The following is a 15,961-nucleotide window of genomic DNA, read 5'->3' as shown; positions in this document are numbered from 1 at the left end:
TCCAGGACACAGGTGAGAAAACACGGTCTAGAGGTGGAACTGAGAGCATGACACATCTTTCACCAAGACTTCAGAAGCTTGAAGGTGCTACCTCAGAGAACTGTAAGGATTTTACGGGCGTGCCTCACCGGTCCTCGCCATCCACCAGCAGAGCATCTTACATATTAAGGGGGACTGTCCTTCAGCTTCAGAAGATGCCAACACAGAGAATGACTTATCTTAGAGCCTTTTTGGGTTTGTTTGTTGTCTAATGGAGTGAACCCTAACAAGATGCATTGGAAGCCCACAAACATTTTAAGACAATTATACTGGCATAAACACTGCTTGAAGTGAAAGGGTCTGGGGTCATAGAAATGAACAGCAGCAGGATACAGGCCAAGAAAACGAGTCCACTGAAAGCTCAGGCTACCTTTCATGGGAAAGGAAGGATGATTCTGAGGGTGGAAGCAAGAAAGAAAATCACTCCCAGGCTTTGAGTCCTAATCAGAGAAATTCCAACATACACCCTGCTAGATTCCAGGATTGGTGCCATCGGTGACTCCTGTATCCCTCCCACTCCCCAACAATGTCTTCCCTTTTCTGTGCAGGCATGCCTACAGTGGTGATCCTATACCTATCCACCCCATTTTGGGCTTGTGGAAGGAAGTGGGTAATGTGTCCCTAATTCTCAGGTGGTCAGAACAAGAGGAACTGGGCTTGACTGGAGTTTGCTGATGAGACCCTGAGTTTGGAACTACTACTGCAATAGGATGAGATCTGTGGGGTCTACAGAAGGGGGTGAGGGTGGTCTGCTTGAGGGGGGAGCATGAATTATGGTCTGGTGACTGGTGACTGGTGAACTATGGTAACCAGCCCTCAAACAGATCCAAATAAACCTGGCTTTCCAAAACAAAAAACAAAAAACAAAAACAAAAAACAAAACAAAACAAAAAACAAAAAAACCTGGCTTTCCTTTCACGCACCTGTGGGCATGACCTGTGTGATATTGTGAAGGTGACGCCACATGGTTTCTGAGTCTAGATCAAAAGGGGCATGGGGGCTTCCACCATACTCTCCTGGATCACTACCTGTGGGGAGAAGTGGTGGCCTTGTCCTAAGAACATGCAAGCATGATGTCCTGAAGGGGCCCGTGTGGAGAGGAATGGAGGCCTTCTGTGGGCAGCCATACCATCCTGGAGACGAGGGGAGCGGGGCAACTTAGAACAGACCTACAGGCTCATGGAAGCCTTGGTCCACATCTTAATGACAACCTCATAAAGACCCTGTGGCAAAAATGTCTGGCCAAGGCACTCCCAGATTCCTGAGCTACTGTACTGTGTGGTGGCAAATTCTGGGAATGTGGCAATAGATGACTAACACACTGAACTAAAGGGGCAGAGCCAGGATGTGAGCCCAGTTCTGACAGACAAGTCTGTGCTCTCCACTGCTACTCCTACTCGTCTCTGAGCAACAGGACTGTGGCTGCCATCCATACCTGACATGGCCAGTAGCTGGGTGACACTGGCAGAAACAACAGTAGAGAAGCTTTGGGATCCCACTGAAAGTACCTGTGAGTAACATGAGGTCTGTCTTTCAAGGCTCACTCCTAAATTCTAGCCCTCAAAGCCACGTACACTCCCCTAGCAGGCTTCTGTGTGGTTTCCCAGCTACATCATACACTTCCACATCCAGTGCCGCTGCTCAAGCTGCTCCCTGCTGTCGCCTCTCCAACCAGCCAAGGCCTGCCTGCCCACTGTCATTCGGCTTACCTCTTCCTATGCTGATGTTCTCCTGGACAGGTTCCCTACACTCCCACTTGACTCCTCTTGTACCCTGGCCCAGAGGACACACGGCCTTGATGCGCTGTCCCCTCTGCCTCTCACACAGACCACTTGCCATACCAGGAAATGCACCTAATGATGGCTGTAGGGTACCATTTACAGTTGTGTTCTGTAGTGAAATGTAAGCCCTTCCAGGCAGGGATCACACTGATTCACCTCTGCACTCCTATTTTTGAACCTGAGTCATTGACTGAGTCATTTCCCAGCAGTGGGAGGGAAGGTCCCTCCCCCTCTCTCATGGGTCACTATTCCAGTTAGGCATGGGACTTGCAGGGGCCTTACCTGGCAGGGAGCGGATGAATTCGTAGACGTCTTCCACATTCCATTTGGTGGGCTCACTTGGCAGGAAGTGGTGCCCCATGCCCACCAGGTCCCGCATATGCATGTCAGGGAACTCCAGGTCCCGCTGGCTTTGTCGCCGGCGGGAGGTGGATGAGCTGGCCGAGATGGGTGACAAGGGCTCCTCATAGCTTGAGTTATCCGAGCAACGGCTGGAGTCCTCCTGGCTGTGGGTCAGCTGCAATGCAGCCGTAACTGAAAGCGGCATAATGCCTGTTGGCTGGGAGCAGAGAGAAACAGCTGGCTTCAGGATGGGGTGATAAACCGACTCTAGGTCTCCAGCAGTGATGGGCGAAGGCAGGCAGTCTCCCCCTCCTACTTGGTCTGTGACTACAAACCTTTGAGTGCTTAGATCAAAAAGCATCTTCTGGGTTGTCCCCTCTCTGACCTGATGCAGAGTAGGGTCCCTCAAAGTACTCCTGCTGGCAGCGCACCGCACCAATCTGATTCTATCTATGCCTACTGTTTCTTCTAGAGGTGGGGTTTGAAGCCAGGGCTCTAGAGAGTTCAGGGGTGATCTGTGAAAGAGTCTTAAAATTTCCTGTGCGTGTGCATGATCAGTCACAGCCTTCGTCAGATTACAGAGGTTTCTGACCCAAATGATGACGAACAGCGAAACCATGAGGCTATGAAATGTTCCATGAAGCTGTGGGTTCCTGCAGGGCGACTCAGCCTCACTGCCAGATGGCACACCTGGCACGCAAGTGGGGCTACAAAATCTGCACTGAACAAACACCCGTGTTCCTGGTAGAGGTTTCAAGAACTCAGTGCTTTGGATTCGAGGAGGCCACAAGGTGCAGGTAGGGAAAGGCTGCAGGCTGCCTCCATACCTGGCCCTCCATGTAAGGTATAAGATAACAGGGACAGTCTGTCTCTTCACCAGGCCAGGCAGAGGAGACCCCATTTCCATGGCCCCAGAAAGATGGAGGCAAGCTGGAAGGGGAGAGCTGGAGAGGGGCAAGATCACTGACACAGGAAATCACCTCACAAGCATCTGTGGGTATAAATGCTGGGGCCCATTATAGGACCTGGGAAGGGCCTGATGTGACGGTTTGTGAGACGGAATATACTTAAGTCAGCACTGGAAAAGGAATGTGGGCATCCTGGGTCTGTTAGGAAGGGAAGTTGGTGGGGACTTGGGACAATGTAGCTTTGGGCTCAGCCAGCCTCTCACCTGCTTCTTGGTATCCTTTGTAAGTGTGGGCAGACTGGCTTTGCTGGCCCGACGGCGGTTGTGGGTTGGGACTCCTGCCATCGGCAGCTTGCTATCATCTGGGTAGAAAAGCCCCACTCGTTTGGTGCATCCCACGTTGTACCTGCGAGTCAGAGGAACAGGGGAGTCAGAGCCATCATGGGGCATGTGGGCCCCTGGTAGCATGATTGCAGCCAGGCGCTCCAGCAATACGGGAGTCCATCCATCTGCTCCGATGCTGAGTTTATCACTTCCTACTGGCTGGCTGACTGCAAGTCACTGGACTGCTGAGCCTCAGTTTCCTCATCTGGAGCTATGGATGGGACAACTCACTTTCTAAACCTGGTCTGATTAATTATATGAGCTAATGTGTGTAAAGCGCTGGACACAACTTGGATCACTGTAAGAACTCATGGCTGACATATCGTACGCTAAATATTACCTGTGCCAGGAAATAACAGTCTACTGTCCTGCTGAAAGTGCAGGTGTGCCTCAGAGATACTGCAGACTCTGTTCCACATCTGACAGGCAATAAAGTAGTCAGTTTTTTTAATTTCCCGGGCATATAAAAGTAGTAATTGTTTACACTACACTGAAGTTTATTACACGATGATAGGGGCGCCTGGGTGGCTCAGTGGGTTAAGCACCTGACTCTCAATTCAGCTGAAGTCATGATCTCTAGGTCATGGGATCGAGGTTCCACGCTCAGCAGGGAGTCTGCTTCTCTCCTTGGCCCTCCACTTGCTTGTGCGCACATGCATGCATGCTCTGTCCAATAAATAAATCAATCTTTAAAAAGAATTTAAGAAAAAATAGACAATGGTGAAAAATTTGCCACATCAATGGACTCTTCCTTTCACGAATGATTTCTCTGTAGTGTACAATGCTGTCTGACAGCATCTTACACCCATAGAATTGCTTTCAAAACGAGTCAATCCTCTCAAACCCTGCCACTTTATCAACGGAGTTTATTTGATATTACAAATCCTTGGTTGTCATTTCAACAATCTTCACAACATCTTCACCAGCAGGAGACTCTTCCTTAAGAAACCACACTTTTGCTCATTCCTAAGAAGTAATTCCTCATTCACTGAAGTTTTTATCATGAGACTGCAGCAATGCAGGGACGAGTGGGTGGCTTGGTAGGTGAAGCATCTGCCTTTGGCTCAGGTCCTGACCCTGGGATCCTGGGATAGAGCCCCACATCAGGCTCCCTGCTCAGTGGGGAGTCTGCTTTCCCCTCTCCCCTACCCCCCCCTTCTTGTGTGCTCTCTCCTAGCACTTGTTTTCTCTCAAATAAATAAATAAATAAATAAATAAATAAATAAATAATAAATAATAAATAAATAAATAAAATCTTTTAAAAAAAGAGAGATTACAGCAATTTAATCACATCTTTAGGCTCCACCTCTAATTCTAGTTCTCTGGCTATTTCCACAACACCTACAGCTACTTCCGCCACTGAAGTATTGAACCCATCACAGTCACCTAGGAGGTGGGAATCAACTTTTTCCAAATCCCTATTAATGTTGATATTTTAAGCACTTCCCCTGAATCCTGAATGACTTCCTAACAGCATCTAGAATGGTGAATCCTTTCTATAAGATTTTTAATTGACTTTGCCCAGATCCACCAGTGGAATCTGTATCTATGGCAACTAGAGCCTTACAAAATACATTTTTTAAAAAAAGATTTGAAAAGTCGAAATTACTCCTTGATCCATGGGCCGCATGCATTATGGATGATGTGCTAGCAGGCATGAAAACAAAGTGAATCTCATTGCACATCTCCATCAGAGCTCATGGGTAACCAGGTACACGGTCAGTAAGCAGTAATATTTGGAAAGAAATCTTTTGTTCCTGAGCAGTAGGTCTCAACACTAGACTTACAATATTTACTAAACCATATTATAAACATATGTGCTATCATGCAGGCTTTGCTGTTCCATCAACAGGGCACAGGCAGCATAGACTTAGCACAATTCTTAAGGGCCCTAAGACCTTCAGAATGGTAGGTGAACACCAGCTTCAACCCAAACTCACCAGCTGCATTAGCCCCTAACAAGAGAGTCAGCCTGTCCTTTGAAGCCAGGCACTGACTTCTCTCTAGCTATCAAAAAGTCCTGGATGGCATCTTCTTCCAGTAGAAGGCAGTTTCGTCTGCACTGAAAATCTATTGCTTAACATAGCCATCTTCACCAACAATCTGAGCTAGATCTTCTGGATAACCTGCTGTGTGGCTTCCCCATCAGCACTTGCTGCTTCACTATGCACTTTTATGCTATGGAGGTGGCTTCTTTCCTTAAACCTCATGGACTTTTCTTCTTCTTCTTCTTCTTCTTTTTTTTAAGAGAATCTTTTTTTTTAAGATTATTTATTTATTTATTCATGAGAGGGCGGGTGGCCAAAGACATAGGCAGAGGGAGAAGCTCCCTGCAGGGAGCCCGATGTAGGACTCAATCCCAGGTCTCCAGGATCACGCCCTGGGCTGAAGGCGGTGCTAAACCGCTGAGCCACCCGGGCTGCCTGACTTTTCTCCTGCAGCTTCCTCGCCTCTCTCAGCCTTGACAAACTTGAAGACAATTAGGCCTTACTCTGGATTGGGCTTCGGCTTCAGGGAATGTTGTGGCAGGTTTGTCTTCTATCCAGACCACTCACACTTTCTCCATATGGGCAACAGGGCAAAGGTTTTGCTTTTGTATCATTCATGTGCTCACTGGAGTAGTACTTTTAATTTCCTTCAAGAACTTTCCCTTTGCATTCACAACTTGGCTGTTTGGTGCAAGAGACCTAGCTTTCAGGCTGTCTCAGCTTTCAATGAGTGCTTCTCACGAAGCCTAATCATTTCTAGCTTTTGATTTCAAGTGAGAGGTGCACCACACTTCTTTCACTTGAATACTCAGAGGTCACTGTAGGGTTATTAATGGGCCTAATTTCAACATTGTCATGTCTCCAGGAATAGGGAGGCCCGAGGAGAGAGAAACAGACAGGGGAACAGTCAGTGGAGCAGGAGGACACAGAAGACATTTACTGATTAAGTTTACCATCTTATGTGGGTACAGTTCGTGGCACCCCCAAACAATCACTACGGTAATATCAAAGACCACAGATCACCATAATAATGAAAAAGTCTGAAATATTGTGAGAATTACCAAAATGTGACACAGAGACACAAAATGAGCAAACTCTGTTGGAAAAATGATGCCGGCAGCCTTGTCTGACACAGGGCTATCACACACCTTCAATTTGTTTAAAAAAAAAAAAAAAAAAAAAAAGGCAGTATCTGCGAAGCACAGTAAAACGAGGTCTGCCTGTAGCTTGGCAAAGCTTCACAAAGGCACCCTGATGACCTCTGGTACAGATCTGAGGAGAGCCTTATTCCAGTGGGCAGGGCTCTAGGGATTTCTATTCTTCTGAGGGCTCAGGGCTTCAGGGTCAGTGCCTCTCCCACCTTAGTACGAAGCCCATGTAGGGCTTTAGAGTCAGATGAGTTTGACTCTCAACTCCATGACACTGGGCAGTTACTTATCCTTGGTGCCTTAGTCTGCTAGCGAGTATGAAGGGGACAGCAGACTTCCCTGACTCATGGTTACTCTGAATATTAGGTGACACAGGGCATGCCGACTGCCTAGTGCAGTGCCTGGCCCATGACAGGCTCTCAGTACACGACACTGCACCTGACCAGGGTCCCTGGCCTATGCTGTGTGAGAGCTCACAGAGAACATCTGTTAACTAGGGCAGGGGCTCCAGGTGAAGCTTCTGGTGGAGGGCTTACCCCAAGGGGACAGCTGCCAAGGGTTCAATGGGGCCCAGGAGGGACAGCCAAGCTAAAACATTGCTTCCTTTCCTTGGACTCAGAGCTGCTCACTTGAGTTCCGGGTTCTAGTACCTGGTGGATTAGTGACAGGAGGTTGGTTCCAGGGAGGTAGAGGAAACCAGAAGGCAGCTGAGCTCCACCTAGGGTGCCCAGGATGGACTATCATTGAAGAGGGGAGGACATGAGGTGCAATCCTGAGGAGGGGGAGGGGCGGGCATGACAGCGGGGCCAAGGTCACTCACCTCTTTGCACATGCCATGGAACAGAAACGCTTAGAACGCTTGAATTTGTAGGCAAAGTCCAACCGGCCACAGAGCTCACACTTGAGTTTGAGGGGAATACCCTGCTCTTTGGATTCTGGAAGGTATGGAAATTAGAGTGAGCGTTTAGAGGACCAATTCCCACAGGACCCTGGACAGCCCCCCACAAAGCCTTCCTTCTCTGCCCTGCCTCTTCCTCCTGTCCCAATAAGCTGTGACATGCAGTGGTGGTCTAGCTTGGAAAGTGCCCAGCTGCTTTCGCCATTGGTTTGGGAAGAGCTGCTTCTCCCACCTTGGAAAGTACCCAGTGGTGTTTGGTGATGGCCCCTGGATACCTGACAGGTTTCTTTCCTAAGCGCTGTGAGCCTGAGGCAAACACAGGTGGTAAAGAATCAGCACCCCTCCTTATGACCCTGGCTAGAGACTGGGACTACTCTGGGTACTGTCACAACTGATCTGGAACTATCCTACCCTATGGTGATGTACTAGTTCACTGCTGACCTGGATCACAGAACCCAGGAGTTCTGTAACCTCCATAGGGCCCACTGAGTGAGTGGCTCATGCTCCAAGTGCAGCCCTGGCCTGGCCACGGAGGTGCCTGAAAGCCGGGCCCCGGGGGCTGAGTGCAGCTCAGGTGGTGAGGGAAGGGCCCCCTTGCCTGCACCACTGCTATCTCTTGCCAAGGACTCCCACAGGAAAAGCAACTCTTGGGACCCTCTGGCTGGCTGGAGTGGGGCTGGAGGAGAGGCAGGCAACAGTTCCTCAAGGGCAGGGGCTTTCCCCCTTCCTTATTTTCTAGGGACAGGGAAGTTACATACTCCCTGGTCAGCGTTCCTCCATGGATAGTAAGAGAGGAAGTGTGTAGGGCCGGCCTTTGCAGCCTTGTCTCTTTCCTGGTCAGTTCAGCCAAATCAGAAGGCCCTAGCATTCAGGGTGAGATGCCTACCTTGCAGATAGGGCTCCTCCATATCAGAGTCAGTGGTGGTGGTATGATCCTGCTGTGGAAGTTTCTCAGGCAAGAACCCTTGTGCATATTTCTTCTTGAGATTCCCCACCAGCAGGGATGAGCGTCCCACCTAGAGGACATGGTAACAATGGAAGTCATGAGGGTTAGGTTGCTATCCAGCCTCATCAAAATTACATATATAATGCATCAAGGCGCAGATGCCAGCCTCTACATCATCCCAGTGTGCCTTGCTCAAGGCCCTATTTTGCTGTGTAGCTCATGAGGCAAGATGCCAATTGTCACCAAAGTGCAGCAATGGCTTCAGTCCAGGACAGCTTCGGAGGTTAGGAAAATACCTATTCTTCCAAGTGACTAAGGAGCAGAGACAGAGGTAGAAATCAAGTTTCCTGTACCACCAGAACAACTGCCAGGACCCGGTGCTCACATGTCACGGGGCAGGCATACAGCTGAGGCCATGGGTGTGAGTGTGTGTAGGACAGGGCACACTCTGCAATCACTTCTGGTTTCCTACTGTCCTCCACCTTCTCACTGTTCTACTTGAGCCAGAGGTGCAGGCAGCCGTGCAGGAGCGCAGGAAGGAACAGACTCTGGGCCACAGGGTAAATGCCCACCGTGGTGGCCAGGATCCTAGACTGGCTTATTCACTCTGTTGGTCCTTCGTTTGTTGCCTCTGTTCAGGCAGCCTGGCAGTTAGATCCCTAGGTGGTACTGGAGTGTTATTCAATCTGCATCCACCCTGTGAGATCAGTTGGTTTCTGGGGTTTCTCTATAAGGCCAAGTCGAAGACCTGGTCTAATGAGGGAGGGGATGTGACATGGCTGGAGCTTATAGCTAACGTGCTCCAGGTGGATTTCTCTACCAGGGGCCTTGAGCAACCTTCGGAGGGAAAGTGAACAAGAGCCTATTTGTCTTCTGACATTTTAGGAGGGCAGTTGATCCAGCTCAGTTAATCAAGCTTAGTCTTCCACTGACTACTGAAACCACTCATGGACTCAAAGAATGAGCAAAAGGCAGATGGCATCCCATGGAGATGGGATTCTTTATCAGCCAGATAATTCATCACCGGAGAGGCCGGTGTTTACCTGTCCCTGGGCTCCTCTCACCTACGGAGCAGTGCCACCTGTCCTCACCAACTCACACTGCACAGTCAGCTCTGGTTGCTTTGTTTGAATATGGCATTTTCTTGATTCTTTTATATTTCCCTTTGGTCTTATGCTTTCACCGGAGACATCTGATTGCACCCTTTCTAAAGTACCCTCACTCTCATTCACTCTTTTCAAGGCTCTGACCCCAGAAAAGCAGCTCAGGCTACAACCCTGTTCTCTGATCTTCATTTCAAGACACATCTTGAAAATTCTGTTCTACGCACTTTACTTTTGTTCTCTCACTAAATTCTGCCATTCAGAGGTCCTGGCATTCAAAACTAAATGAGGCCTCACTTCCCCAAACCCATCTTCTTGTCCCAAAACACCCCAATGTGAACTCCCTTCTAACTAAGTGGGGGAGGTCACACAACACCAAGCAGGGACACAGCTGAGTCTGTGTGTGGCCACTTCTAACCAAGGGGCCCTGCCAATTATTCCTAATCACCGATCCCTTCTGGACCCTAGGAAGACACTCAATCCTAGAAAGAAAATGGTTCTTGACATTCTTTTTTTGGGAGAAATCAGCAAGGAAAGAGCAAACTGTTTACATTTTTGGAAATTTTACATGGAAATGTAAAAATATTCTAATACACATCTAAAATATACTTCAAAAAACAAAAACAAAAACAAAAACAAAAGAGGGGAAAAGAAGTAGTCCGTACCGGGAAAGGCTCCGCCCCCTCCTGGATCACAAACCCTTCGATAACATGCGTCAGGATTTGGGGTTTCACAATGGCCTGTGGTGGTTTATTCTCACCATTCTGGGGGGCAGTGCCGGTGATGCTGGAGGCAGAGTTTCCGTTCCCTGAGGTCATGCCGGGGCTGCTGAGGTCGGTCAGTGCATGAACAATGCCCTGCCCTGTCTCTGTACAAGGGAGAGTAGGAAGACACAAGCAGGGAAGGTCAGAACCAGGTCCAGACCAGCATGAGAGCAGGGACTCAGCATGTGCCTGGCTTTTTCCATGGAGCCAGATGACAACACAAACCAAGGAGTCAGTCCCCTCCCTCAATGACCTATTTAAAAAGTAGTCGAATCGGTGGACATGCCACCAAGTGTGATTGTCATCAGTCTGAAATGAGGTAGCTCATCAGCTAAGCAGAATTTAATTGCCCAACTGTACGACCAAGTTAAATAACAATTTTCTTTGAGGAGGTAAGACCGCACTCAATATTGATTTGGACAAACAAGGTCATCTTTAGTTCCAGGGAGAAGACGTATCTACAAGGTCACCTCCACAACCAGGAGGAAAAGCTGTAGTAGGTATGGGGTTTGGAGGTATGATGGGGAGAGAGGTTACATCTTCTCTGATGATCCATGGGAAAGGATTCCACTTTAAGCATCCTGTGAAATGTCAAATTACTGACCCCCCGAGATGAACGCAAAGGGAACAAGAGGACTGGGCCCCAAGTGAACACAGTGTGATCCAGAGGCTGGTTGTCTGAGGTCATGCGCTGAGATATACACGCATTCAATTTCTCCCCCAAGGGATCCCTGGGTGGCGCAGTGGTTTGGCGCCTGCTTTTGGCCCAGGGCACGATCCTGGAGACCCGGGATCGAATCCCACGTCGGGCTCCCGGTGCATGGAGCCTGCTTCTCCCTCTGCCTATGTCTCTGCCTCTCTCTCTCTCTCACTGTGTGCCTATCATAAATAAATAAAAATTAAAAAAAAAAAATTTCTCCCCCAAGAAGGTCGCTGAGGCTATGGGACTCTGTGCTGCTTCTGCTGGCCCCGTGCTCTTGATTAAGCCCTCCTTGCCCTGTTCTCAGCTCCACATATGGTCTGGTCCTCACCCAACCACAGTGTCCTTCCCTCTGTGGACAACCCTTCCTGAAGTCTCCTTCCTCATGGGCCTACTGGTCTTCCTCCGAAGAAATCCCCTGGCCACCCTCTGAAGGACATGAGTGGCTCAGTTGGTTGAGTGCCCAACTCTTGATTTTAGCTCAGGTCATGATCTTGGGGTTGTGAGATTAAACCCTGTGTTGGGCTCCATGCTCAGCTTGAGATTTTCCCTCTCCCTCTGCTCCTCCCCCTACTCATGTGCACTCCCACTCTCTCTCAAATAAATAAACAAAATCTTAAAAAAAAAAAAAAAAGTGTGCTACTAGGTGCCTCTCCAGAATACACCACAGGGAACTTCCTCTTCTCCACTTGGCCAGCCCCTCTCTGAGCTGCCCCATGCTTTGGAGGGGCAACATTTCTTTACCTCACTTTTGCCACCCCCTCTCCACCCCTAACCAGGACCATTCTCTACCACCACCAACTGTGTGAGCTGAGGTTGCCTGTAACCTGGAACTTCCTAAAAAAGAAACAAGAGAAAGAAAAAGCCATTTCTTTATTGCAACAAGCCTATTAACATTAAGCATAACCCTGTGTATGTGTTACATACTTGAAAAATTATTTCAGTACATTAGTTAAGTAATTTTTGCACAAGACTTTATATGTCGATGCTCTAACTTCCTGCTAAAGATTGCAAATCCCACCAAGGAACAGGAATCCAGTGTCAGATATGGAGCCTGGAGAAATAACAACAAACTCATTTTAGAAAAGGTTTATAACTGGTTCATTTTCTTACTTGCAGTCCTAATGCTCGATAAACTAGAATAAATCTTGTTTGATGAAAAAGAATGTGCTATGACCCGTGCCATCACTCCTCAGACTTCTGTAATTCAATAATAAATCTCAGAGCTGAGCGAGAGTCATCCAAGAGACATGAATGATGAGACTGTTTCAAATTAATTTTTGTTTGAGACAGTCACACTGGCAAGTTAGAAAAATTCCCTTAAGTGTTCATAGTCACTTGAAAAAAATTTTTTGACAGCTCTGACTTTACTGTAGAGATGGAAACATTCCCCTTTAGAATTAGTCTTTCTAAACTATAAAGGTGTTTGGCAACAATAACAACAAATCTTTCCTCAATTGTCCATGAATAACTAGCAGGACTGAGTTAATCAAATTGAATCAATCAAATTAAATTTCTCTGCTTTGAAATTTTAAACATTTAAGCTTGCATAGTTTTCTTTTAATATTTTAAATGTATAAAAAATATATTTTTCTTAAAATGATAAATGTTAAAATATAAAACCAAAGATATAAGTTAACATCTTATTTTTAGATGGTGCCTATTTCCTTCTAGTAAATATCCCAATTTCTCTAATGATTACAGATTATAGAATCGCACGATTAGAAAGGTTGGTTCAACCCCTTACCAATGCAATGCTTGAACCTTCTCTACAATACTCCCACCCTGGGCATTTGTTTGAATACCTCCAATGACAAAGGAACTTACTATCTCTGCTGGTAACAAATTCCAGTGTAGTTTGTTCTTATTGTGGACAGTTCATTTAAAAAGTTCTTCCTTACTATGGAGCCAAAAATATTCTGTTAATTTCTGCCCACCCACCCTGGATCTGTTCCTTAAGACCATGCAGAACAAGGGTAATCAATATTTGAAAGAAGGGCAAAAACACGGGCTCAGATCATGGGCTTAGAGTCAGGTCTTTATCACTCAAGTGAATTAGAGGCAAGTCCTTGACCTCTCTCTCTCAGCCTCAGTTTCATCAGCCATAAAATAAGGACAATTACAATATCTACCCTCCCATGTCAGGTGGCTAGGAGGGCCAGGGGAGATAATCAGCAGCAGAGCCATACTGGTGCACTAGGAAGTGCTCAAGAAATGCTCCTCAGTTTCAGGAAGCACTTCACTCATGACCACAGTGCGTCTTCTCTCCTCTTGGCCAAACTCCCTCTGTGGCTTCAACTGTTCTTTACACGAAAGGCTGAGAGTTCATCATCATCCTTTGCATTCTGTTTACATCTTTCCAAGTCAGGGAGCCAGTCAACACTAATATAAAAATCAAGTGCATTGATGGAAGAGACTAGGTTGGTGAGGTTTTTGTTTTGATTCTTTTCAACACAGTCCAGTTCCTGACTTAGCACAGGAGGAAGGAAATAAGTGTGACTCCCTTGTTTTCGTTTTTAATACCTCTGTGGAATTAATCTACTCTTCTTGGATTCTGGGATCACTCCCACCTCCAGCTTTTCATGGAGATTCATCACCAAACTGCTTCTGATATCTTGTCTCCTTTTATGGGATCTCTCCATCCTCACTTGTCTCCCCACCCCCTACCCCATTCCCTCCCCTCTCTCAGAGCTCTCAGAGCAGCATCTATTCCTGTGCGCTGGGGCAGCGCAGTGCGGGCATACCTCTTGAGGTCAGATTCTTTCCTCGTGCCAAATACAGTAGTGAACAGATACATTCAGTAGCTCAGAGTCTACAGAGCCGACGCAAAGGCTTTTTGGAATCTTAAAAAAAAAAAAGATCTTATTAAGCAGAACAAACACATAAATCCTTTCGCCCTAACGTTAGAACTGATCCCTCTCCATTATAACTCTGGGACAGGTTGGCAAAAGAGACAGAAGCCAGGGGACAGAGGGAGGGTGTTTTATGAATATACAAAGGTTTGCAGTCATCTTGGAGGCCAAGGCCCCCTCATCTGCTTTAGGCACAAAGGAGTTTGGGCTATTTCTGGAATGACCAAACACAATCTCACCCCCTGCCACGCTCAGCATGCTGAGATTAATTTAATCTACTTCCCGCTCTCCCAGACTGCTCTGCAGCCTGTTTGAGGGAAAGCAGCTTAATAGGGAAACTTGCAGAAACCTGTCCTGCCGGCTTCGAGGCTGGATAAAAGATAAAGAGAAAGAAAGACTCAGTCTTAGGAATTCTTCCTTCCTGAATTCCTTTTTAAAAGATTTTATTTATTCATGAGAGACACAGAAAGAGAGGCAGAGACACAGGTAGAGGGAGAAGCAGGCTCCACGCAGGGAGCCCGAAGTGGGACTTGATCCTAGGACTCCAGGATCACACCCTGGGCCAAAGGCAGGCGCTAAACCGCTGAGCCACCCAGGGATCCCTGAATCCTCTTGACCAGTCCTGAGGCTGGTCTTGAGGTTGGAGATCCCCACAAGTCTCAAAGGCCATTATACACAGCTAGGCACCCGAATCTGAAAGGTGGAGGCCTGGATGCTATGAGCAAGAGGCTGAGGGAGGTGAAGTCAGGCCAAGCTTCAGTGGTGGTGAAAGTGGTGAGGAGGGAGCATCTAACCTTCAATGAAGCTGCCCAAAAACGGCCAAGTATTCAGATAGGAATGAACAGGGTAGTTTGTTCTGGGGAAGTTGTTATACTATATATGTTTCGACCTCTAGGCTGCTTCTCAGTTCTGGTCTCATTCACAGGCTCTGGCAGAAAGAGCCCTTATAGGGGCTAGATAAAATAAGAACCACCCAGCAGCCTGTTTGTGAGATTATCTGCTTCGGGGTTAGTCCCTTCTGCTAGGCAGAACAAGTTTCTTTAGGCAAGAGCTATGATTTGTTATCTCTGACTCTTTAGAGGCTAACCCCATGTCTGCTATAGGATAGCTATATAACATCTGTTAAACTGGATGGTCTAGAATCCATGGTCTCAGTATTTGCAGGTCTGTCTCCTAAATCTCAAACGGGAAACTTGGTACCATTTGAGATTTGTAAAGGACTTACTGAGGCTATAATGATTTGAGAGCAGGTAGGCCAGTGCCTTCTATAGAACTAGCATTTCTGGGTACCTGGTTATAAAGAACAAGAGCTATTCCTTGACCCATTTCTTCCTGTTAGGGCAAGGATTTCTTCACTAAGAAGCATTAAGTTGCCCTGAAGGCTGAAGTTCTGGATTCCCTGGCCGCTTTGAAATATGTGTGCAGGCTCCAGGCATCTGGAAAGGCATGATGACCTCTAGAGACAGAAGCTGGGAGGCTCCTGTAAAGTGGCCTTGCCCTCAGATGTCCAGAGAGGCTGAGTTAGCTCTCCTGCCCACTTAAGATAGAGGTCTGGCTGGCTACAGCTATGCAAAATCTGGGCCATTTTAGAACCGATTCTTATGGTCTTTACATGCACAGATACAACAAAAATCAGTTATGCTGGAATATGGTTTAGGACTAAGTTATTATGGGTATTTCAGATGGCCTGGCCACTCATTGTGTTTGTTCCTAAAACAAGTCATCTTCAAGACCTACTTCAGAAGGAATGGAGGGCAAGCAGAGCTGCTTCTACCTCCTCAGCCTAGTCCATGGCTTTCATTTCTATTTTCTTCAGACAGGAGGAGTGTTTTTTTTTTAAATTTTTTTTTAATTTTTTAAAGATTTTATTTATTTATTCATGAGACACACAGAGAGGCAGAGATACAGGCAGAGGGAGAAGCAGGCTCCTTGAGGCAGCTGGGGACTCGATCCTGGAACCCCGGGACCACGCCCTGACCCGAAGGCAGACGCACCCAATCACTGAGCCACCCACACATCCCATTATTTTTTAATTTTTAAATTGAATTTGTATTTGCCAACATATAACACCCAGTGCTCATCCCATCAAGTACCCTCCTCAATGCCTGT

General features: G+C 47.3%; 1 protein-coding gene across 16 annotated transcripts in view; it reads right to left on the bottom strand.

The window, feature by feature from the left end:
• The window catches only part of PHC2 (polyhomeotic homolog 2), a 120,506-nt gene that overhangs the window by 2,465 nt on the left and 102,080 nt on the right, over positions 1-15,961 (bottom strand). For 15 of the 16 annotated variants that reach the window (XM_072750310.1, XM_072750313.1, XM_072750317.1 and 12 more), the window contains 5 exons: positions 10,202-10,404; positions 8,374-8,503; positions 7,410-7,524; positions 3,334-3,475; positions 2,103-2,379 (listed from right to left, as the gene is read on the bottom strand). In XM_072750310.1, the coding sequence (XP_072606411.1) occupies positions 2,103-2,379; positions 3,334-3,475; positions 7,410-7,524; positions 8,374-8,503; positions 10,202-10,404 (867 nt within the window). Of the gene's footprint in view, positions 1-2,102; positions 2,380-3,333; positions 3,476-7,409; positions 7,525-8,373; positions 8,504-10,201; positions 10,405-13,744; positions 13,844-15,961 lie in introns of all 16 variants that reach the window. The other variant, XM_072750320.1, reaches the window with a different exon arrangement.

The sequence above is a fragment of the Vulpes vulpes genome, chromosome 2 (genome assembly GCF_048418805.1).
Source record: "Vulpes vulpes isolate BD-2025 chromosome 2, VulVul3, whole genome shotgun sequence".
Lineage (NCBI taxonomy): Eukaryota > Metazoa > Chordata > Mammalia > Carnivora > Canidae > Vulpes > Vulpes vulpes.
Note: the sequence above shows the minus strand (reverse complement) of the source record. Positions and strands in the feature narration are given on the sequence as shown.